At 43.2% G+C, this 22887-nt stretch overlaps 1 protein-coding gene and 7 non-coding genes across 9 annotated transcripts; 3 read left to right on the plus strand and 5 right to left on the minus strand.

Annotated features, from left to right (window-relative positions):
- Positions 1 to 210: 210 nt before the first annotated feature.
- On the minus strand, positions 211 to 12750 carry LOC135558379 (WW domain-containing adapter protein with coiled-coil-like). Of its 2 annotated transcripts, none has more exons than XM_064992140.1 (13): positions 12488 to 12750; positions 12202 to 12235; positions 11268 to 11454; positions 10436 to 10515; positions 9474 to 9589; positions 9084 to 9178; positions 8439 to 8699; positions 5636 to 5758; positions 4342 to 4493; positions 4095 to 4180; positions 3296 to 3473; positions 1986 to 2113; positions 211 to 1893 (listed from the first exon to the last, which is right to left on the minus strand). In XM_064992140.1, exons 1-13 carry the CDS (start codon positions 12526 to 12528, stop codon positions 1824 to 1826), a joined length of 1551 nt encoding a protein of 516 aa, XP_064848212.1. In that variant the 5' UTR covers positions 12529 to 12750; the 3' UTR covers positions 211 to 1823. The 2 variants fall into 2 exon arrangements, with proteins under 2 accessions (XP_064848212.1, XP_064848210.1); XM_064992138.1 differs by having other exon boundaries at positions 3296 to 3476.
- Positions 12751 to 17723: 4973 nt separating this feature from the next.
- On the minus strand, positions 17724 to 17796 carry trnak-uuu (transfer RNA lysine (anticodon UUU)). Its single transcript has one exon. It is a non-coding gene; the product is annotated as a tRNA-Lys (tRNA).
- Positions 17797 to 17964: 168 nt separating this feature from the next.
- Positions 17965 to 18036, plus strand: trnaw-cca (transfer RNA tryptophan (anticodon CCA)). Its single transcript has one exon. It is a non-coding gene; the product is annotated as a tRNA-Trp (tRNA).
- Positions 18037 to 19412: 1376 nt separating this feature from the next.
- Positions 19413 to 19485, minus strand: trnak-uuu (transfer RNA lysine (anticodon UUU)). The gene has a single exon. It is a non-coding gene; the product is annotated as a tRNA-Lys (tRNA).
- Positions 19486 to 19653: 168 nt separating this feature from the next.
- trnaw-cca (transfer RNA tryptophan (anticodon CCA)) lies at positions 19654 to 19725 on the plus strand. Its single transcript has one exon. It is a non-coding gene; the product is annotated as a tRNA-Trp (tRNA).
- A 1379-nt stretch (positions 19726 to 21104) lies between these two features.
- On the minus strand, positions 21105 to 21177 carry trnak-uuu (transfer RNA lysine (anticodon UUU)). The gene has a single exon. It is a non-coding gene; the product is annotated as a tRNA-Lys (tRNA).
- A 168-nt stretch (positions 21178 to 21345) lies between these two features.
- trnaw-cca (transfer RNA tryptophan (anticodon CCA)) lies at positions 21346 to 21417 on the plus strand. Its single transcript has one exon. It is a non-coding gene; the product is annotated as a tRNA-Trp (tRNA).
- A 1377-nt stretch (positions 21418 to 22794) lies between these two features.
- On the minus strand, positions 22795 to 22867 carry trnak-uuu (transfer RNA lysine (anticodon UUU)). Its single transcript has one exon. It is a non-coding gene; the product is annotated as a tRNA-Lys (tRNA).
- Positions 22868 to 22887: the final 20 nt, after the last annotated feature.

Below are 22887 nucleotides of genomic sequence, written 5' to 3' on the forward strand. Positions count from 1 at the left end.
ATGCTGAATTAATGCAGCAATCCCATTTGAATGACAAACATGTTTACACCATACAGTAATACAAGTGACATTGTGCAATGTCAGTTGGAGGCAAGGCAGTGTTGTTTTTCAGTCACCATCTCTGGAACAATGCAACAGCTTCACTGAAAACGTCAGTATAAAAAGTGATAACAGTGATAGCCAACAGGCAAAAATGAGAATATCAAAAGATGTGGTAGAATAATGTATTTTATTCTCATATACTTTTAAGAAATAATATACAAAGCTATGGTCGCCCCATCCTCACAAAAACCTCTTAATCCCCAACTATCGGATAAGTGAGTTCTCCAGTTCTGAAGACCAAAGTTTTGGCCGGTACAGTAGGTCACTGATTGGTCGGAGAAGTCTGAGGATGGAGTAGCTAAGTCTGTGGATATGAAAGAGTGAGACAGCATTGTTGTGTAAAATAGTTACGTTTAATTACTGAGGCCTAAAAAAAAGTTTAACTTCAGTAAGACAAATGTAGCGAACGTTAACTACAGACTCCATTTAACTAGTGCTGTACTGGATTAGCTGGTATAGCCAAGAGAAAGGTGAGTCCCATGAACATAAGATCATCTCCACCCTCTCTTCCATCATCTTCACAAGAACGCAATTAATAATGTGCAACAATAATTTAGGTTTACATAACCACGTGAAACTAAAGACCCCTTTTTCACAATCGAGAGAAACTGCACATAAGGAATTAATTACTCAAGATGAAGACAAAACAGACAAGCTTACAAAACAAAAAAACATCAAACGTTCAGCAGAAGAGGGGGAAAATTATCAAGTACAGATGAAAGGGAGGGGAAGGGGCTTCTGATGCAGAGGTCATGGACGACGAGAACGCTGCCCTTTATCGCATGATCCCATTGGGGGTTCGTGATAGGAACTGGGAGGTGACCTAAAGGTTACGCCATGGGACAGTATGTTCTGAGAAGTATCCTGGCCCAACGTAAGAGGGGTCACAGGTAACTAAGTCTACAGACTATTCCCATCCAGGGGGGAGGGAGCGTGGACCGACACAGACATCTCATGTCAAGCATCTAAGAATCTTTGTCGGCTCACATTTTAAAAAGTACTCAGCGAACTGGGACTGCTAAATTCAGGATTCCTCACTGAATAGAAGCAACTGTATGAGTCTGGAAGGAATCAAAGTTGGCTTTTAAGAATACGCTGTTAACCTGTGGGCTGTTCGATATCCTATCTGCAATGTGATGCACCACTTCAAGTCTATGCTGAAGAAGTGTTGGCGTTTGAGTCTTCCTGGAATCAGTTGGTGATTCATACATCTCAAGTCAATCGGAGTCCCTTCAGTTCCCTCAACTTCAGTTAAGCCACAAGTCTGAGGAGAAAAAGATGCATTCCCAACCAAAACTGGCTATCAACCGCAACAAACACAGTCCAACAGCTTCTCAAATCCAAAAGGACGCCAGCCGAGTTTATCAGGTAACAAAAAAGGTATGACCTGTAGGTTTCTCAGAATCCACTGGTTTGGGTGTCCATGAAAAGCTCAACACGGCTTCTGTATTATTTTAGCCTGCGGTTTCATAGAACAATTTACATCTTGGATGCCTAGACAAAATCTACACTTTTTCAGGGGCTTGGGCAGTGGTACGCTTCATTGCGTAACCCATGACGTCTTCAACAGGCCCAGTCTCTTGTCCGTATCCTCAGACACCCTCTGGTTCATGACGGTACGGACGTGTTCAGACTGGGGCACATGGGGCATAGAGGACCGCGTTGCAGGCTTCGCCCGCAGCCTAAAGCGGTTCACCGTCTTTCATCTCCCACACAGGTTCTCAGACCATGTAAGAGTTCTGGTTCTTCAGCTTGTCCAGTTCTTTGCTCTGCTGTCTCAGGAACAGTATTCTGGGAGAAAATGGACAGTTTTAAGAAAATAAGCAATTTATTGTGAAGACGCATTCCTAGTGTGTGTGTGTGTGTGTTTGTCCTGTTCTCACCTCTGTTCCCGCAGCGTGGCCTGGATCTCACACACTCTGACTAAAGATCGGAGGTTTTTCAGTTCGGTGCAGATCTCAGACATGTAGAGACTGCCCATGTTGTGGGCATCCTCCCGTAACCGTGCTGCCTGAAAGAGAAAGGCAGAACCGGGTGAGGGGTTGCATCAAAACACACATCAACAACCTTAAAGCAGTGAGGTCAAATTTCAGAGAAAAACATTAATTTTTAATTAGCCATCTTCAGAAGGAAATATTTATCAGAAATGTATTTTAGTACTGGTTAGTCAGAGCACCAAGAAGGCTCCTGCCTAGAGTCCTAGGCCTACCTAATGGTTCCATAACCGGCTATAAATGTGTACAAAAGTTTAAGTGGGCATGCCTTGTCTGTGTGCCCCGAGGCTTACTCTCCCACTTTCTGACCAGCCAGCGGCAGCGTTGGTTGGTGGTTCAGCTCTTTATAGTAGAGGCGAGGGCTAAATATTGACTAGAACTAAAAAGGATTAGGGTCCCTCATCTGTCCACCAGGTCTCCATTAGCAACAGCAAACCAAACAACAGAATCCAACCACCACATGGCATCCCAAACAGAATCCATCCACCACATGGCATCCCAAACCAAACAGAATCCAACCACCACATGGCATCCCAAACCAAACAGAATCCAACCACCACATGGCATCCCAAACCAAACAGAATCCAACCACCACATGGCATCCCAAACCAAACAGAATCCAACCACCACATGGCATCCCAAACCAAACAGAATCCAACCACCACATGGCATCCCAAACCAAACAGTGAGCTTAGCCACGCCCTCTCTTTTATCAACTTCAAACAGGAAATGGCCTGGGTGGCCTTGGATGTGTAGCTACTGCCATCTAAGGGTACAACATTTGATTGTATGATAGTGCAGTCTACACTAAATGTAATTTTTTTTTAAAACTGCTGTTTCGTAATAATATGCACACAAATGGATTACATGCATATATCCTACTACCATCAAGGCGTGACTAGTCCAAGTCGTAATTCAACAGTAGCAGCTTCTGTGTATCACGGTTATATCAAAACAGTGTGGTAGTATTTTGGTAATGACTATTTAACCCATTAGTCATACAGTTGACAGACATCCAGACAGAAAAACGACTAACTCGACGTTCACTCATGAAGATCACCCCATTATGCACCCAAATACCTTATTCTACCATCTACTAGAAACTGTTTTGAGTTGAACGCACAAATTCCTTTCTAAACAACTAACTCAACATTGAATGAGCAAAACCCATTGTCCCCACTTCACAGTGGAGGTCCTACCTGCTTCTCGATGTGCTCTGCGGGCCAGTTCTGGATGTGCCTGACGAGGTTCTCGTCAAAGTGAGAGGCCAGCGAGGGAGTGAAGGAGCCGGGAGTGCTGGTGAGGCCTGAGGCAGCGTTGGGAACAGAGTGGCCGCCGGTGGAGTTGCTGTTAGGTCCTGGTGGCGGACTCCCCTGACTGCTGGACGAGAGAGACAGCAGAGAAGTATAAGTTGAGATGTACTTGTGTTGATTGGATAAGATGCTACTATCATAGGGCTTTCATATACACAACCCTTCCAGACATAGACAAGTACATCTCAACTAGGTCAGGGACACAGAGGTATGTGACATTAGGAATAAGGACATTTGTCCACACTCATCCAGTGATACTATTCTTCTGACAAGGGCACAAAACGGGATTGCTGTACTTCCATTTCATAAGGCTATGTATATTGTGGAGGCATACAAGTAATGCGCCGTGTCTACTAAGAACCATTCAACAAATCAAATTTTATTGGTCACCTACACGTGTTTGGCAGATGTTATTGCGAGTGTAGCGAAATGCTTATGTTTCTAGCTCCGACACTGCAGTAATATCTAACAATTTCACAACAATACACACAAATCTAAGTAAAGGAATTCAAAAAATATATATGGATGAACAATGTTAGAGCGGCATAGATTAAGATACAGTAGAATAGAATACAGTATATACATATGAGATGAGTAATGCAGAATACGTAAATATTATTCAAGTTGCAAGTGATTTCAAGTCTATGTACATAGGGCAGCAGCCTCTAATGTGTTCGTTCTGTACCTCCGCTGTTGGAGAGTTCTGGGGTCCTCTGGACGTTTCTCTGCTGAAGCCTGCTGAGAAATTGGTCCTGGTTTCACTGGGGTAACCTGCAGAGAGACAAAATAAGAAAGAAAATTAAAAGCAAGCAAGAGGGAAGGTGGGGGGGGAGAAAGACAAACACAGATCACAGGGTTAAAATGACAAAACCATACACCTCGATCATAACAATATCATTGGACAAGCTTAGAGTTTCCGTGGAGGTGCTGACCTTTGGTTGGGAGGTGGCGGGTGGCATACCGAGCAGGGGTTTCTGGGTAAGGAGGTTGGTCTGGGGCGTGCCATTCCTGGGCGACACGTATGAGCGGGGCGAGGAGGCGTCCGACGTTAGTGATATGGGCGACTGACTTGCCTGCAGGGCCGCTATTGGTTCGTGTCCAGGAGGCGAATAAGACAAAGGTACTATTTTTAATGAGAACAGCCTTAATCTCACATACACAAAGGGCATAACTACATCATAAATATGCCTAGAAAGACATGAGTCATTCTAAAGGTTGCTTTTTTTCTTATGCATCCAACACTACTGAAAAGCAGTGGCTATCGTTGCTTAGAGGACTACCCTGGTTAAATACATCCATAGCCAAATGTGATAGATTATTCAACAACAAAAATTAGCAGACGCTGCCCTGAACTGAACGATGCCCATACATCTTCTTGAAAGACATTGGTCAAATCTTCAGTTAAAGCTTTCAACAATAACAGCTACCCTGAAAATATCCAATAGGAGAATCCTCCCAACAATAACAGCTACCCTGAAAATATCCAATAGGAGAATCCGCCCAACAAGAGCTACCCTGAAAATATCCAATAGGAGAATTCTCCCAACAATAAGAGCTAACCTGAAAATATCCAATAGGAGAATCCGCCCAACAAGAGCTACCCTGAAAATATCCAATAGGAGAATTCTCCCAACAATAACAGCTACCCTGAAAATATCCAATAGGAGAATCCTCCCAACAAGAGCTACCCTGAAAATATCCAATAGGAGAATTCTCCCAACAATAACAGCTACCCTGAAAATATCCAATAGGAGAATCCTCCCAACAATAACAGCTACCCTGAAAATATCCAATAGGAGAATCCGCCCAACAAGAGCTACCCTGAAAATATCCAATAGGAGAATTCTCCCAACAATAAGAGCTAACCTGAAAATATCCAATAGGAGAATCCGCCCAACAATAACAGCTAGCCTGAAAATATCCAATAGGGGGATTTTCCCAACAATAACAGCTACCCTGAAAATATCCAATAGGAGAATCCTCCCAACAATAACAGCTACCCTGAAAATATCCAATAGGAGAATCCTCCCAACAATAACAGCTACCCTGAAAATATCCAATAGAAATACATTGGGAGGATTTGCCTATCTGAATAGAAGTGTAATTCTATATATCCTAGTTCTATACATCAACCAGGAGACACTGGAATGAAAAACCATTCTAACAGAGAGAGAGAGAGAGAGAGAGAGATCAAAAAAAGGTGATGACGTGTGACAGCAGCCATACCTTGGTTGGAGTGTTGAGCAGCTTGGGAAAGAAGAGCAGTGATGTTGAAAGCAGACGGTCCAGCAGTGAGGAGTTTATGAAGCATAGACTGCAAGGAAGCTTGAGTAACAGCAGCCGCGAGGACTAGAGGAGAAAAACAACACAGGACAATGAGAAACACACACACAGATACAGGTACCCATATGCGTGTTATGTATGTAACACAAACAGACCAGTCCATACATGAATATCAAGAGAGACGGGTTGTTGAGTGACAGTGATTTTCAAAATGGCAGCATTATACAATAATCAATTGTAGAAAATAGGTGAGCAGACATGATATTGGACTTTTACCCTACGAGGGGAACAATGAGACAAATCAGTTGTACTGGCTTTGAGGTCCAGAGTTGAGTTTGAGGGATATAGGCTACGCAAATCTGTCATTGAATGGGTAGTTTAATGAGATGATTTTATGTTCACAACCCATGTGGTCGACGAGAAGCGATTTTTTCAGAATCGCCCATGCACAAGAATAGGACCCACAAATCCCTTCCCTCAATTGAGTTACTCCTTTTACCTCGATATGGTGAATTAAGCCTATTCAATATCTGCTCCTGTCTGAGTAACAGAAACTTTATGAATCAAACCCAATGAGATGTCTTCCTGAAATATCAGACTGAGGATCAAAACGATTGTGGCCTAGATAGTGTACAGCTAGGGACCGACAGATGCATGTTCGGATAGATGGTGTACAGCTAGGGACCGACAGATGCATGTTCGGCTAGATGGTGTACAGCTAGGGACCGACAGATGCATGTTCGGCTAGATGGTGTACAGCTAGGGGCCGACAGATGCATGTTCGGATAGATGGTGTACAGCTAGGGACCGACAGATGCATGTTCGGCTAGATGGTGTACAGCTAGGGACCGACAGATGCATGTTCGGATAGATGGTGTACAGCTAGGGACCGACAGATGCATGTTCGGATAGATGGTGTACAGCTAGGGACCGACAGATGCATGTTCGGATAGATGGTGTACAGCTAGGGACCGACAGATGCATGTTCGGATAGATGGTGTACAGCTAGGGGCCGACAGATGCATGTTGGGCTAGATGGTGTACAGCTAGGGGCCGACAGATGCATGTTGGGCTAGATGGTGTACAGCTAGGGACCGACAGATGCATGTTCGGATAGATGGTGTACAGCTAGGGGCCGACAGATGCATGTTCGGATAGATGGTGTACAGCTAGGGACCGACAGATGCATGTTCGGCTAGATGGTGTACAGCTAGGGACCGACAGATGCATGTTCGGATAGATGGTGTACAGCTAGGGACCGACAGATGCATGTTCGGATAGATGGTGTACAGCTAGGGACCGACAGATGCATGTTCGGATAGATGGTGTACAGCTAGGGACCGACAGATGCATGTTCGGATAGATGGTGTACAGCTAGGGGCCGACAGATGCATGTTGGGCTAGATGGTGTACAGCTAGGGGCCGACAGATGCATGTTGGGCTAGATGGTGTACAGCTAGGGACCGACAGATGCATGTTCGGATAGATGGTGTACAGCTAGGGGCCGACAGATGCATGTTCGGATAGATGGTGTACAGCTAGGGGCCGACAGATGCATGTTGGGCTAGATGGTGTACAGCTAGGGGCCGACAGATGCATGTTGGGCTAGATGGTGTACAGCTAGGGACCGACAGATGCATGTTCGGATAGATGGTGTACAGCTAGGGGCCGACAGATGCATGTTGGACTAGATGGTGTACAGCTAGGGGCCGACAGATGCATGTTGGGCTAGATAGTGTACAGCTAGGGACCGACAGATGCATGTTCGGATAGATGGTGTACAGCTAGGGGCCGACAGATGCATGTTGGGCTAGATGGTGTACAGCTAGGGGCCGACAGATGCATGTTCGGATAGATGGTGTACAGCTAGGGGCCGACAGATGCATGTTGGGCTAGATGGTGTACAGCTAGGGGCCGACAGATGCATGTTGGGCTAGATGGTGTACAGCTAGGGGCCGACAGATGCATGTTGGGCTAGATGGTGTACAGCTAGGGACCGACAGATGCATGTTCGGATAGATGGTGTACAGCTAGGGGCCGACAGATGCATGTTGGGCTAGATGGTGTACAGCTAGGGGCCGACAGATGCATGCTCGGCTAGATGGTGTACAGCTAGGGGCCGACAGATGCATGTTGGGCTAGATGGTGTACAGCTAGGGACCGACAGTTGCATGTTCGGATAGATAGTGTACAGCTAGGGGCCGACAGATGCATGTTCGGCTAGATGGTGTACAGCTAGGGGCCGACAGATGCATGTTCGGCTAGATGGTGTACAGCTAGGGGCCGACAGATGCATGTTGGGCTAGATGGTGTACAGCTAGGGGCCGACAGATGCATGCTCGGCTAGATGGTGTACAGCTAGGGGCCGACAGATGCATGTTGGGCTAGATGGTGTACAGCTAGGGAACGACAGTTGCGTGTTCGAGTCGCGGACAACTGTAGTCTTTTAGCTTCTCCTAACCTGCAGCTTTTGTTCTCCTAACCTGCTATGAAAAGACCCGTCTGAAGCCAAACCCACTGGCTCTGTTGTACTATGATCACTTCAGACATCAGAAAATCCAAATCTGTGTTTCACATCTCAGTATAGCAAAGGCTTTTTTCAATACCTATGCTGCATCAAGTTACAACGATCACACCATACTCCAGAGTTGACCTTTGAACCCCAAGTCATATTTTCAGGCAGAGCTTATTTGGACCCAGGTCTGCTAAAGCTCAAGAAGGAGAAATGTGGTGTTGGGCGACTCACCCTCATTGATCTTGGCCATGTCCATGCTGCCATTGCTCATCTGCAGGGTGGCCTGCAGCGCTGGGAGGAGCTGCCGCAGGAGGGCGGGGTCTTGGAGCAGGCCCGAGGCCTGAGATTGGACAGAGGGGGACACGGGGACCATGGAGGAGGATGAGGAAGGGGTGGGGTTAGAGCCAGAGGCTTGGTTCAGGCCCGGATTGATGGAGGAAGATGACTGGGAAGGAGCAGTGTTGGAGGACGACTTGTCCCCTGATGTACTCTCTGTGGAGGGAAAGGAAGAACAGGACTGAAGAGACTGGCTTGATAGACAGGATGCACCTCTCTGTGGTTCAGACTGACTTGCTGTACTCATCTCCATTTTGTTCATTGAAAAGGTGATAGCCATAACGCATACAGTTGTCAAGTCTTTTCAGATCAGTGCAGAGGAAGGAGAGGACGAGGAAATAAGTCACTTCTTACCATCGACACGCGGCCAAATTCAAAGACAGTAGATGATTTCACATTTCACAAAGGTATAGTCATACTATAACAACAAAAAAGTTTTATTTAAAAAGAGGCAAACATCAAAATCCAGATGTGGTTAGTGTATCTGAATCTTAGACAACAACTCCCATAAACGACCCCCTCTGTAGATTTCATACTTACTTGTGGTGGCTGTGTCCACAGACTCTCGTCTGTAGTCCCGGTCTTTAGGGAACGTGTTGGACTCCCTCTTAGACGGGTCTTTTTGCCTTTGCTCTCTGGACACAACGAAATACAGAAACTGAAGGTCATTGTCAGGATTATGTTTAATTACACAGTGTAATTGCTGGTTGAATTCAGTATGGCAGTCTTAATTCCAGAACCTGTACTCTACCAATCTAAGTTATGGGACCTTTCAGAATGTTCAATCGATGAGGTTCAGAAATAGGGAATATTGGACCATATTGGACTGTATTGCGATTTAAGGTAGAAACGGAAGAGTTTAAGCTAAAGAGAAGAAGAGTATGATGTTTATGAGTGAGACCTTTTTTTCCCCATTGGTCGAGGCCTTACCTCTCCAGCCAGTCTTTGGGCTTCTCCCACTGAGAGACCTCAGTCCTGCAGTTGTAGTAGTACTTCTTGCCCGAGGAGCTGATGTGCTCCGACCAGTCGTCTGCAGGCTCATGAGGCTGAGGGAAGAAGGCACAATATAAAGGTCAACTAACTTAACACTAGCGTAGGTTTTGGGTTCAAGTAGGCTTACATTTGGAAAATCAGGATAAAGGCTAGTAATCAGATTCTAATGTGAAAACCGGTGTGGGAGATACAGGGGCTTGTAAGTAAGCATTTCACTGTAAGGTCGCCTGTGACTAATAAAATTTGATTTGACTTGCTCAATAATTGATTGATTCGACTTGCTATTAATAAAAGCAAGCTGATCCTGCACACTTTTTAGGCTAGTCTGCCTCAGTCAAATGTGGATGTCAGGGTGTATGTCTATATTCTGAAACTCCCGCATATCTGTGTTACCCTGCCTATATAGAGGACAGATTTACACCTGGGGCTATGAGGATGTGTCCTACAAGGCTAGCAGTGATACTTGGCTACTGGGCCACTTCAGGTCCATTCACCAGGTAATTTCTTGACACAAGTGTATGCTGAGCTAACCCTTCAGTTCCCGAGGCTGATAACTCAATGCGAAAGTAACTCAAGTCCATTGTTTCTCTGCAGATGGGGGAGGGGTTTGTTTCTGGTTGTGAATGTAGGCAATAACAACAACAAAAAAACTCTTTTTGTGAGCTGAAAAAAAGTCTCTCTTGATAGATTATCATGAGGATGGATGGAGACAAACACCAGAGAATAATCATCCTTCACACAACATCCTGACAGAGAGCCGATTGACATAAGTTGTCACACAAAACTTAACTGTAAAGAAGCAGAGTTTGTCCTGTGGCTTAGAGACCCATGTTAGAACCCCAGCCTGGTGGATGCCTACTTTCAGTAATCACTGGTTCAAGTACAACGACGTATCTTACTGTGTCTGACGCCTTGCTTTGATTTGAGTGCGAGTTGGAGCTGTGGTTGTGAGAATTCTCTTGCGGAGAGCAGCTGGTCCCTTTAAAAGAAATTATATGATGAGAACATTTACGAAGGAGACCACACTATTAGCAACCATAGACATGACAGGTTAGGCTACCCCCTATCTATTGAACAAAAGATGTTTGCAATACCATGGCATTTACAGCAGCTTTCCATTTCATGAAGCACCAAGGTACAGTATGTCAAAAATGTATACTTTAGTGCCCAAAAGAATCATAGTAATGTAGCTAGCCTAGGTGCACTACGGTTTGGTCATTCTACAATACTCTCATCTGACAAGACAACGTCGAGTTAAAAAAGCCCCTTGTGGAACATAACTTTCATGTTAATCTTGCTTTGACATCTGTGTACAGACTTGACCAACAGTTGTGTGTGGATATCTTCAGTCATGAATTGGGCCTTACAGACTCAATGTCTTGTTGTACACAAGTAGCTATGCATGTTTTGAGCAGGTGTCATGTATGCGGAAGTAGTCCAAGAGCTCTCAATAGCCCAATTTACAGTGTAAATCAACAGTTTGATGTAGGCTATTTCTAGCCTGGACCCAGATATGGTGGTGCTGTATAGCCAACTCCTATGGTTGTTTGGCATAACAAGGCCCACAGGAATTGGCTAAACAACATAAACATATCTAGGACCAGGCTAGGATACCTGAACTGGCTAATCAAAAGCAAGCTTCTCTGTGCACACAAGCAAAAACATGAAAGTAATATTACCAAAATACAGAGAAAAAGTTTCTTTTGCTAGGTTCTTTCTTTTTGGGCTTACCACCATCTTGGCCTCGGAGTGTGTGAAATGTTTTTGTTTTGCTGTGTCCGTCACTGTGCTTATTGACTGGACTTTCATCAGAGTGTCGGAGCATTTTGTAGGGTGGTGTAGGATCTGACAACCCATCTCGCATTTTATCGTGACGGTGAAGGGTGGTAGATTGACTCTTGGGCTGGGATTTGTGTGTCTGCAATACATATAGGCTTGTGTCAGTCAACATAGCAATTCAACGTTCTCTTTATGGATGGACACCTTTCCACCCACTGACATATGATACTGTAGGCCTACTTCCTACTCTTGACATTGATTGTGCTGTACTTTCCATTCCTGCCTAGCTATGTATGCACAACCGTTTGTAACGTTGTTTCTTGCACAGCTAGCTAACTAGCTTCCTTAACCCACTTATTTTTTGTCTACATTTTTCAATTTCTTGTACTGCAATTTGAGCCATTTTACGTATTCTAAGTTACTACAATGGTTACTACATCCATCCTTTGTGCAGTATTCACACCATCAACATAGATAGCTAATATATTAGATCGTTATGCTCCGTTGGTTATCTAACTGGCTATCAAGGACTGTATTTAAGTTAGCTAGCTATCGCGTAAAAATAAACATAGCTAGCTAACGTTAGTTGGCTAACAACTAGCTGGCTAATGTTACGCCAGGTGAAATACAGTCGGCAGCTAGCTTGTTGGTTAACTATAAGTTATTGTTCAGCATTAGTTAGCTAGGTAATTTACCTAACTAGTTGTAGCCCAACTTGTGTTCACTGACGTTAAGGTAATTTTTCCAAATCCTGAACCAAGGCTTTTGAGTTGCAAAACTAAAAGCCAGCTAAAGGCCTGCATGGCTTACGAGTTAACGTACGTTAGCTAGCTAACACACTTGCTAACTACGTAGCTAGCTAACGTGCTATATTCACTTGCTTTACCTGATAGGGTTGTGAATCCCTTCGGTCGGTACACCTGAAATATAGACAGAACAAAGTTAGCTAGCTATAGGCACACATTTGAAATGTTGATGCTGCATTTTTTTTAAATTATACTAGCTAACTAGTTAGCCACTGTAGCTACTGACGTTAGTTACCTAGCGACAACGTAGTTCGCTAGTTGTAACTAACTAGCTAGATAAATGAAAACCTTAGCTACATAGCTAACATTATGTCAAGGGAAGGGTAGAGCTGTCAAAGAGAAGTGACAAAATGTATTGTCGTTTACCCATCGCTGAGTCTCGGTTGTTTCCTTGTATGCATTACCATCAATGCCGTGTTGATGTGTGTGTGCGCGAAGGGGGTGAACTATTGACAACAAAATAGTATTATCGTCTTCAGTTAATTTATCTTGGTGATGTCTTGGTAATTAGTTAGCCAGCTGGGAAGGCCAGCAACTAGATTTGCACAGTGGATAGCTATGTTGGCCTTTGGTCCATTATTTGCTCGCCTAAACTGCACAATCTCTTCTGTGCAGTGCCAGTGAAAGGAAACAGGCGTAGCAATGAAATCAGCCCCGCCTCCACAGACTTAGCTATTTCCGGGATACTCCCTTGTCGAAAAAGGTTCGCAAACCCTTCAGCTAATCAATGATTTGCAATGCAGTCAGACGAATTGCAGTGGTTGAAATAACAACAAAGCCCATCTCTGAGAATGCACATGGCCGATGACTTTTGATGATTGAAAAAGTATTGATACAAAGGGTAGTATAGGTCTTTGCACTTTCCCTGCACCGGCCTAGTATGTTGGATAGTCTAAAGTTAAACAACTCAAAGGGCCCAATGCAACATGACAGAATTATAAACCAACCCCTAGTCTCTAACCTAGTGTTTTTCATTCTTCCATGGACTGTGCACAGTACTACCCATTATAACTAATCAAAGTATTGCAAGTTAATTGAATTTCATAGCACTAGGCTGAGACAAAAGCCCACATACACTGGCCCTTCGGTACCAGTAAGAACACAGCCCGGAGAGCCTATTTTTTGATTGACCCTGTTCTGGATAACCTACTGATCAGGATCGATGCTGTATTTCTGTATCCTTGTCTGTCTGTATAGGACTAATGATGAGGCGACATCAGACCATCCCTTTATCTGGCATTGATTACCAATGCCTAGTCTAGTCCACTCAGGTCTGAAGGAACCAACGACATACAACTGATTGGAAAACTTTTAAGGGGAAGGAAACTGGTGATAGTCGCATTGGGCCAATACTGTCTGGTTCAGACCGGCTCATTGCTTTTACTTGTATTTTTGCCTCCTATTCTGTTTGCATGTGGCTGTTCAAATGGACCCCCACCTTCTCGCTGGTGAGTGTTACCTTATTTGGACTGTGCTGAGCTTGCTGAATTGCATATTGACAGCAACTTTATTTACCATTATTTTAATCCTACTATTGCTCTAGAGAATTAAAAAACAAACAAATGAATTAATATTAATGACGAATAAATGCTGCACTTTAGACACGAACAGTATGCAGCTAGTCTGATTTATTAAGCACAATTTCTTAGTTTTTCCTATTCTCTTTAAATTATTAAGTAATTTTTTGGGGCCACCTAATACAATAGTTATCTTTTAATTGTTAACTTTAAATCACAAATGGACTAAGTTGCATATTAGTCAGCTGTTTAGGAATATAGGTCTTCAGCCTGTATACTTGCTTTCATGTATTCCACAGATGTTGATTGATCTGTCTCAGTGTACAATCAACCAGTGATGCCATATGAAGGACAGAAACGCTATGATTCCATGGTGAGAGCAGACTTCTATAATTGGGTCAGAGTGAACGTACACTTCAATGACATGACACCATGTGGACTGTAGACAGATTGAGGACTATTGAAAGACTTGCTTTCAATGAGGCCATGCTTACACAGACAGAGTAGTTATTTTTTCTTCACTAATTGGTCTTTTGACCAATCAGCTCTGAAGAAGATCTGATGTATAAACAGATCTGATGTGATTGGTCAAAATACCAATTAGTGTGAAAAAAATATCAGAATTGGGCTGCCTGTGTGAACCCAGCCTTAGAGTTACAGATCGATAACTCACATTTCTATCTGAAATCAGTCGGGTACCACACAAAACAAAATAATAGACCTGCAAAACAGGACATGTCCCATAGGGCAGCGCACAATTGGCCCAGCGTCGTCCGGGTTTGGCCGAGGTAGGCCGTCATTGTAAATAATAATTTGTTCTTAGCTGACTTACCTAGTTAAATAAAGGTTCAATTTAAAAAAAAGTTTAAAAAAGAACATGTCATTGCCTATCTTATCCACTTGGTGGCAGCAGTACCATACAAAGGAACACGACTTCGGATGACAGCTGTTTCCTTTCATTTTTCTACTCCTTCAAGATCGTCGGACACTTCATTACACATCTGACGCTGAGACTTCACAGAACAGGACAGGTTCACCGTATGCTCCAGTAAATGTCATCTCTGATAAGAGGTCAAATCATAATTCTGTTGTCTTTTGTTTAGGAATGACGTGCCAGCCAATGCAACTATCCAAGTTGGTCAACCAGTACATATCTAATACCAATTGACAATGAAAAAACTTGCCTTGATAGAAAATAAAGGGATGAGTGAATACAGCCAAATGTCAAGACTGCATGTAGATATCAACATTCTCACCAAGCTATCTTTCCACAGACAAGGTGTATTGCTGAGTCTTTCCATTGGACCAATAGGTACGTTTGGAGGAGAGTCTTTTTGTGATGGAGTGACCTGTGACCTGCACAGCATTAATATTTATTAAAGTCAGACTAGACCAGTGTGTGTAAAGGAAGACATTGAAGACTAATTTGGCATACTGACATGTAGATGTCATAAGATGGTATGTCTGGGAATACCTTACATGGGCTCCCCTAGCTGATGTTTTCACCACACTCTTGGTTTGACCTCTGACACCTTTTGACTCCTCCATCATGACCCTTGACCTTGTCCTCTGCTCTGATGGGTTATTTAAGCCCCTCCCACTGACCCTCTTGTAAATGGAGGGAGAGGAGTGTGTGTGTGCGTGTGTAACTCTTCTCTCCTTTGCTTCACGTGTGTTTGAACTGCTGTCCTTGGTGATCTCTGGGATGAAACCTATAATGGACAGAAATGAGGACATTGCGTTTCTAAAAAAGGTGATCATGCAAAAGGAGATTCCACCAACTGGTCAAGGTGAAACTGGCTTTATCTACTGTGATGTCACGGCAATGCTACAGTTATGATATACTAATGATATCTGAGGACGTTTATCATGTACAATTACCATATGTCATAGTGTGTAGTTATGAAAACGCAAGAGGGATGCACTGGGTAGTATTCACTAGGAACCAACTCAGGCTGAAACGGGGAGGGACTACGCTTTTTGCTGCGGTGTGCACAGTGTACATCCCTCTTGGATTTCCACAACTACACGCTATGACCTACTACTATAATAATGAATAGGACAGACGTCTGTGATGTACTGTAATGGTACCCCCACCGCCACAGCCTGAATCTGGCTTGGAAAAAGGATTGGATAATATAGAGACAGAAAGATTTTGTACAGGAGTACAAGTGTCTCCACACTGTTTATCATTGACTATGTCACTATTACCTATCTGAGGCAAAGCTTTGTTTTAAAGGGATATTATTTATTCTATACAGAGTAAAATCATGGCAGACCGTTTTCAGCATTAAGATAATTCATTTCACCCCAATGGGTCATGTTTCAGTTTGGCTACAATTGATGTCAACTCTAACATAAAGTGACACTGAATATTCCCACTCTCCCATAATCCTCTTTTTTCTTTTACCACCTACACTTTAACTCTCAACCCTTCTCCTGTTTATACTCCTTTAATTCTCAACCCTACTCCTGTTTATACTCATTTAACTCTCAACCCTACTCCTGTTTCCACTCCTTTAACTCTCAATCCTACTCCTGTTTCTTAAGTACCTTCTCCATATATCTCACTGCTCCGCTGTTCTGTAGTTTGTCCCTTGTGGGCACCCAAACTTGTTTCTAACATGCGCAGAGTTCAGTAAACATGTGGAAAAGATAGATGCTGTCAATACCTACTCATTTAATTTCACTAAGGTTCCAATAACCCCCTTGTCCTTGTTCATCCTCTCTTTTCCCATCCCATGTTCTCCTCCCATTCCCCTTACTCTGTTAGACAGCCACTCCAGGCCTGGTTTAAATCATCAATGTCTCCTGAAGCCAATGCTGCCTTTGATGAAAATTGTCTCTCACAAAATCTGGCACACTGCAAAATCTTAAATGAAATCATGTGATTGTCAGTCTTCGAACAGTTAGTTTAATGTATGCTTGGGGGCAGTTTTTTGACGCCTGGATGAGAAACGTTCCCAAAGTAAACTGCCTGTTACTCAGGCCCAGAAACTCGGATATGCATATAAATGGTAGATTTGGATAGAACACACTCTAAAGTTTCCAAAACTGTTAAGATATTGTCTCTGAGTATAACAGAACTGATTTGAAAACCTGAGGACAATTTATCCAGGAGGTGGGATTTTTTGAAGTGGGTAGTTTTCAATTGAATGCCTATTGAGTTTCTAATGGGTGAGGACCCAGATTGCAGTTCCTATGGCTACCACTAGATGTCACCAGTCTTTAGACATTGTTTCAGGCTTGTTTTCTGAAAAATGAAGAAGAATGAGACCTTGCTGTCAGTGGACTGAGGAAGCATGCAGTGCTGGTTTGCGCGCGTGACAGAGTGCCCTCCCTTCGTTGTTTTTCATTTCTATTGAATACGCAATTGTACGGTTGAAAATGTATCGATTATTTAGACAATTGACAACGTGAGGATTAATTATGAACATCGTTTCAACAAACTTTGCCGGTACTATAAGGATGTATTCGTCTGCATGATTTGACCTCCTTTGAGCCAGTGTATTACTGAAGACAATGCGCCAACAAAACAGAGTTTTTGGGATATAAAGAGGGACTTTCTCGAACAAAACAAACAATTTTTGTGGAGCTGGGACTCTTGTGACTGCATCCAGATTAAGATCTTCGAAGGTAAGTGACTAATTTTATCGCTATTTATGACTTTCGTGACTCGTCTACTTGGTTGGAATATGTTTGTATGCTTTTGTAAGTGGGGCGCTGTCCTCAGATAATGGCATGGTATGCTTTCGCAGGAAATCCTATTTGAAATGTGACAAAGCGGCTGGGTGAACAAGAAGTTAATCTTTAAACCGATGTATAACATTTGTATTTTTGTGAATGTTTATATTGACTATTTCTGTATTTTGAATTTGGCGCTCTTCAATTTCACCGAATGTTGTCGAGGTCGGTTGCTTGCAGAACACCTGCGCCAGAGAGGTTCAACCTGGAGGTTCAAAAATCCTAAAGTCTTCAGACTAAGCTGTTTTGGCTCTGGGGGTGGATTGTCCACAGGTGAAGATGTCATGGAAAATGGAAGTACAGAAAGACTGCCTCCTGAAGGAAGGTGAACATTAAAGCAACGCCCAAACAGGGACTTGAACCCTGGACCCTCAGATTAAAAGTCTGATGCTCTACCAACTGAGCTATCTGGGCTCTGCATTTGCTTATTTTCATACACTTAACCTGCCGGGCAGAGGCACGTGGTGATGGGGGTGGCAATGTCAGATGGTTAATTTCCCCAGAGAACCAGGCCTCCATTCCAAATTATACAGTCATTGAAATCTGAACTAGGCATCCTCTCCAAAGATGTGAAATGTCAAAGACCTCGTGGCGCAATGGTAGCGCGTCTGACTCCAGATCAGAAGGTTGCGTGTTCAACTCACGTCGTGGTCATGGTTTTTATGTGCGCAATCTCTGCCTTCTTTACTCAGTGAATCAGCACAAGTTCCAATGTGGCTTTACAGTACTGATCTCGCACGGAAACGAACAAACCAATGCTGCCTTTGATGAAAATTGTCTCTCACAAAATCTGGCACACTGCAAAATCCTAAATGAAATCATGTGATTGTCAGTCTTCGAACAGTTAGTTTAATGTATGCTTGGGGGCAGTTTTTTGACGCCTGGATGAGAAACGTTCCCAAAGTAAACTGCCTGTTACTCAGGCCCAGAAACTCGGATATGCATATAAATGGTAGATTTGGATAGAACACACTCTAAAGTTTCCAAAACTGTTAAGATATTGTCTCTGAGTATAACAGAACTGATTTGGCAGGCGAAAACCTGAGGACAATTTATCCAGGAGGTGGGATTTTTTGAAGTGGGTAGTTTTCAATTGAATGCCCATTGAGTTTCTAATGGGTTCGGACCCAGATTGCAGTTCCTATGGCTACAACTAGATGTCACCAGTCTTTAGACATTGTTTCAGGCTTGTTTTCTGAAAAATGAAGAAGAATGAGACCTTGCTGTCAGTGGACTGAGGAAGCATGCAGTGCTGGTTTGCGCGCGTGACAGAGTGCCCTCCCTTCGTTGTTTTTCATTTCTATTGAATACGCAATTGTACGGTTGAAAATGTATCGATTATTTAGACAATTGACAACGTGAGGATTAATTATGAACATCGTTTCAACAAACTTTGCCGGTACTATAAGGATGTATTCGTCTGCATGATTTGACCTCCTTTGAGCCAGTGTATTACTGAAGACAATGCGCCAACAAAACAGAGTTTTTGGGATATAAAGAGGGACTTTCTCGAACAAAACAAACAATTTTTGTGGAGCTGGGACTCTTGTGACTGCATCCAGATTAAGATCTTCGAAGGTAAGTGACTAATTTTATCGCTATTTATGACTTTCGTGACTCGTCTACTTGGTTGGAATATGTTTGTATGCTTTTGTAAGTGGGGCGCTGTCCTCAGATAATGGCATGGTATGCTTTCGCAGGAAATCTATTTGAAAGTGACAAAGCGGCTGGGTGAACAAGAAGTTAATCTTTAAACCGATGTATAACATTTGTATTTTTGTGAATGTTTATATTGACTATTTCTGTATTTTGAATTTGGCGCTCTTCAATTTCACCGAATGTTGTCGAGGTCGGTTGCTTGCAGAACACCTGCGCCAGAGAGGTTCAACCTGGAGGTTCAGATTAAAAATCCTAAAGTCTTCAGACTAAGCTGTTTTGGCTCTGGGGGTGGATTGTCCACAGGTGAAGATGTCATGGAAAATGGAAGTACAGAAAGACTGCCTCCTGAAGGAAGGTGAACATTAAAGCAACGCCCAAACAGGGACTTGAACCCTGGACCCTCAGATTAAAAGTCTGATGCTCTACCAACTGAGCTATCTGGGCTCTGCATTTGCTTATTTTCATACACTTAACCTGCCGGGCAGAGGCACGTGGTGATGGGGGTGGCAATGTCAGATGGTTAATTTCCCCAGAGAACCAGGCCTCCATTCCAAATTATACAGTCATCGAAATCTGAACTAGGCATCCTCTCCAAAGATGTGAAATGTCAAAGACCTCGTGGCGCAATGGTAGCGCGTCTGACTCCAGATCAGAAGGTTGCGTGTTCAACTCACGTCGTGGTCATGGTTTTTATGTGCGCAATCTCTGCCTTCTTTACTCAGTGAATCAGCACAAGTTCCAATGTGGCTTTACAGTACTGATCTCGCACGGAAACGAACAAACCAATGCTGCCTTTGATGAAAATTGTCTCTCACAAAATCTGGCACACTGCAAAATCCTAAATGAAATCATGTGATTGTCAGTCTTCGAACAGTTAGTTTAATGTATGCTTGGGGGCAGTTTTTTGACGCCTGGATGAGAAACGTTCCCAAAGTAAACTGCCTGTTACTCAGGCCCAGAAACTCGGATATGCATATAAATGGTAGATTTGGATAGAACACACTCTAAAGTTTCCAAAACTGTTAAGATATTGTCTCTGAGTATAACAGAACTGATTTGGCAGGCGAAAACCTGAGGACAATTTATCCAGGAGGTGGGATTTTTTTGAAGTGGGTAGTTTTCAATTGAATGCCCATTGAGTTTCTAATGGGTTCGGACCCAGATTGCAGTTCCTATGGCTACAACTAGATGTCACCAGTCTTTAGACATTGTTTCAGGCTTGTTTTCTGAAAAATGAAGAAGAATGAGACCTTGCTGTCAGTGGACTGAGGAAGCATGCAGTGCTGGTTTGCGCGCGTGACAGAGTGCCCTCCCTTCGTTGTTTTTCATTTCTATTGAATACGCAATTGTACGGTTGAAAATGTATCGATTATTTAGACAATTGACAACGTGAGGATTAATTATGAACATCGTTTCAACAAACTTTGCCGGTACTATAAGGATGTATTCGTCTGCATGATTTGACCTCCTTTGAGCCAGTGTATTACTGAAGACAATGCGCCAACAAAACAGAGTTTTTGGGATATAAAGAGGGACTTTCTCGAACAAAACAAACTATTTTTGTGGAGCTGGGACTCTTGTGACTGCATCCAGATTAAGATCTTCGAAGGTAAGTGACTAATTTTATCACTATTTATGACTTTCGTGACTCGTCTACTTGGTTGGAATATGTTTGTATGCTTTTGTAAGTGGGGCGCTGTCCTCAGATAATGGCATGGTATGCTTTCGCAGGAAATCCTATTTGAAATGTGACAAAGCGGCTGGGTGAACAAGAAGTTAATCTTTAAACCGATGTATAACATTTGTATTTTTGTGAATGTTTATATTGACTATTTCTGTATTTTGAATTTGGCGCTCTTCAATTTCACCGAATGTTGTCGAGGTCGGTTGCTTGCAGAACACCTGCGCCAGAGAGGTTCAACCTGGAGGTTCAGATTAAAAATCCTAAAGTCTTCAGACTAAGCTGTTTTGGCTCTGGGGGTGGATTGTCCACAGGTGAAGATGTCATGGAAAATGGAAGTACAGAAAGACTGCCTCCTGAAGGAAGGTGAACATTAAAGCAACGCCCAAACAGGGACTTGAACCCTGGACCCTCAGATTAAAAGTCTGATGCTCTACCAACTGAGCTATCTGGGCTCTGCATTTGCTTATTTTCATACACTTAACCTGCCGGGCAGAGGCACGTGGTGATGGGGGTGGCAATGTCAGATGGTTAATTTCCCCAGAGAACCAGGCCTCCATTCCAAATTATACAGTCATCGAAATCTGAACTAGGCATCCTCTCCAAAGATGTGAAATGTCAAAGACCTCGTGGCGCAATGGTAGCGCGTCTGACTCCAGATCAGAAGGTTGCGTGTTCAACTCACGTCGTGGTCATGGTTTTTATGTGCGCAATCTCTGCCTTCTTTACTCAGTGAATCAGCACAAGTTCCAATGTGGCTTTACAGTACTGATCTCGCACGGAAACGAACAAACCAATGCTGCCTTTGATGAAAATTGTCTCTCACAAAATCTGGCACACTGCAAAATCCTAAATGAAATCATGTGATTGTCAGTCTTCGAACAGTTAGTTTAATGTATGCTTGGGGGCAGTTTTTTGACGCCTGGATGAGAAACGTTCCCAAAGTAAACTGCCTGTTACTCAGGCCCAGAAACTCGGATATGCATATAAATGGTAGATTTGGATAGAACACACTCTAAAGTTTCCAAAACTGTTAAGATATTGTCTCTGAGTATAACAGAACTGATTTGGCAGGCGAAAACCTGAGGACAATTTATCCAGGAGGTGGGATTTTTTGAAGTGGGTAGTTTTCAATTGAATGCCCATTGAGTTTCTAATGGGTTCGGACCCAGATTGCAGTTCCTATGGCTACAACTAGATGTCACCAGTCTTTAGACATTGTTTCAGGCTTGTTTTCTGAAAAATGAAGAAGAATGAGACCTTGCTGTCAGTGGACTGAGGAAGCATGCAGTGCTGGTTTGCGCGCGTGACAGAGTGCCCTCCCTTCGTTGTTTTTCATTTCTATTGAATACGCAATTGTACGGTTGAAAATGTATCGATTATTTAGACAATTGACAACGTGAGGATTAATTATGAACATCGTTTCAACAAACTTTGCCGGTACTATAAGGATGTATTCGTCTGCATGATTTGACCTCCTTTGAGCCAGTGTATTACTGAAGACAATGCGCCAACAAAACAGAGTTTTTGGGATATAAAAGGGACTTTCTCGAACAAAACAAACTATTTTTGTGGAGCTGGGACTCTTGTGACTGCATCCAGATTAAGATCTTCGAAGGTAAGTGACTAATTTTATCACTATTTATGACTTTCGTGACTCGTCTACTTGGTTGGAATATGTTTGTATGCTTTTGTAAGTGGGGCGCTGTCCTCAGATAATGGCATGGTATGCTTTCGCAGGAAATCCTATTTGAAATGTGACAAAGCGGCTGGGTGAACAAGAAGTTAATCTTTAAACCGATGTATAACATTTGTATTTTTGTGAATGTTTATATTGACTATTTCTGTATTTTGAATTTGGCGCTCTTCAATTTCACCGAATGTTGTCGAGGTCGGTTGCTTGCAGAACACCTGCGCCAGAGAGGTTCAACCTGGAGGTTCAGATTAAAAATCCTAAAGTCTTCAGACTAAGCTGTTTTGGCTCTGGGGGTGGATTGTCCACAGGTGAAGATGTCATGGAAAATGGAAGTACAGAAAGACTGCCTCCTGAAGGAAGGTGAACATTAAAGCAACGCCCAAACAGGGACTTGAACCCTGGACCCTCAGATTAAAAGTCTGATGCTCTACCAACTGAGCTATCTGGGCTCTGCATTTGCTTATTTTCA

Source organism: Oncorhynchus masou, chromosome 17, assembly GCF_036934945.1.
Source record: "Oncorhynchus masou masou isolate Uvic2021 chromosome 17, UVic_Omas_1.1, whole genome shotgun sequence".
Lineage (NCBI taxonomy): Eukaryota > Metazoa > Chordata > Actinopteri > Salmoniformes > Salmonidae > Oncorhynchus > Oncorhynchus masou.

What these genes read in the sequence shown, in the direction of transcription:
- LOC135558379 (XM_064992138.1), bottom strand. Translation starts at nt 12,528, where the DNA reads ATGGTAATGCATACAAGGAAACAACCGAGACTCAGCGATGG. An exon ending in TGCTCAACACTCCAACCAAG is followed by an intron (nt 4,494 to 5,635) that starts GTATGGCTGCTG and finishes ACGAACCAATAG; the next exon opens with CGGCCCTGCAGGCAAGTCAG. An exon ending in AGAACTCTCCAACAGCGGAG is followed by an intron (nt 3,477 to 4,094) that starts GTACAGAACGAA and finishes TCTCTCGTCCAG; the next exon opens with CAGTCAGGGGAGTCCGCCAC.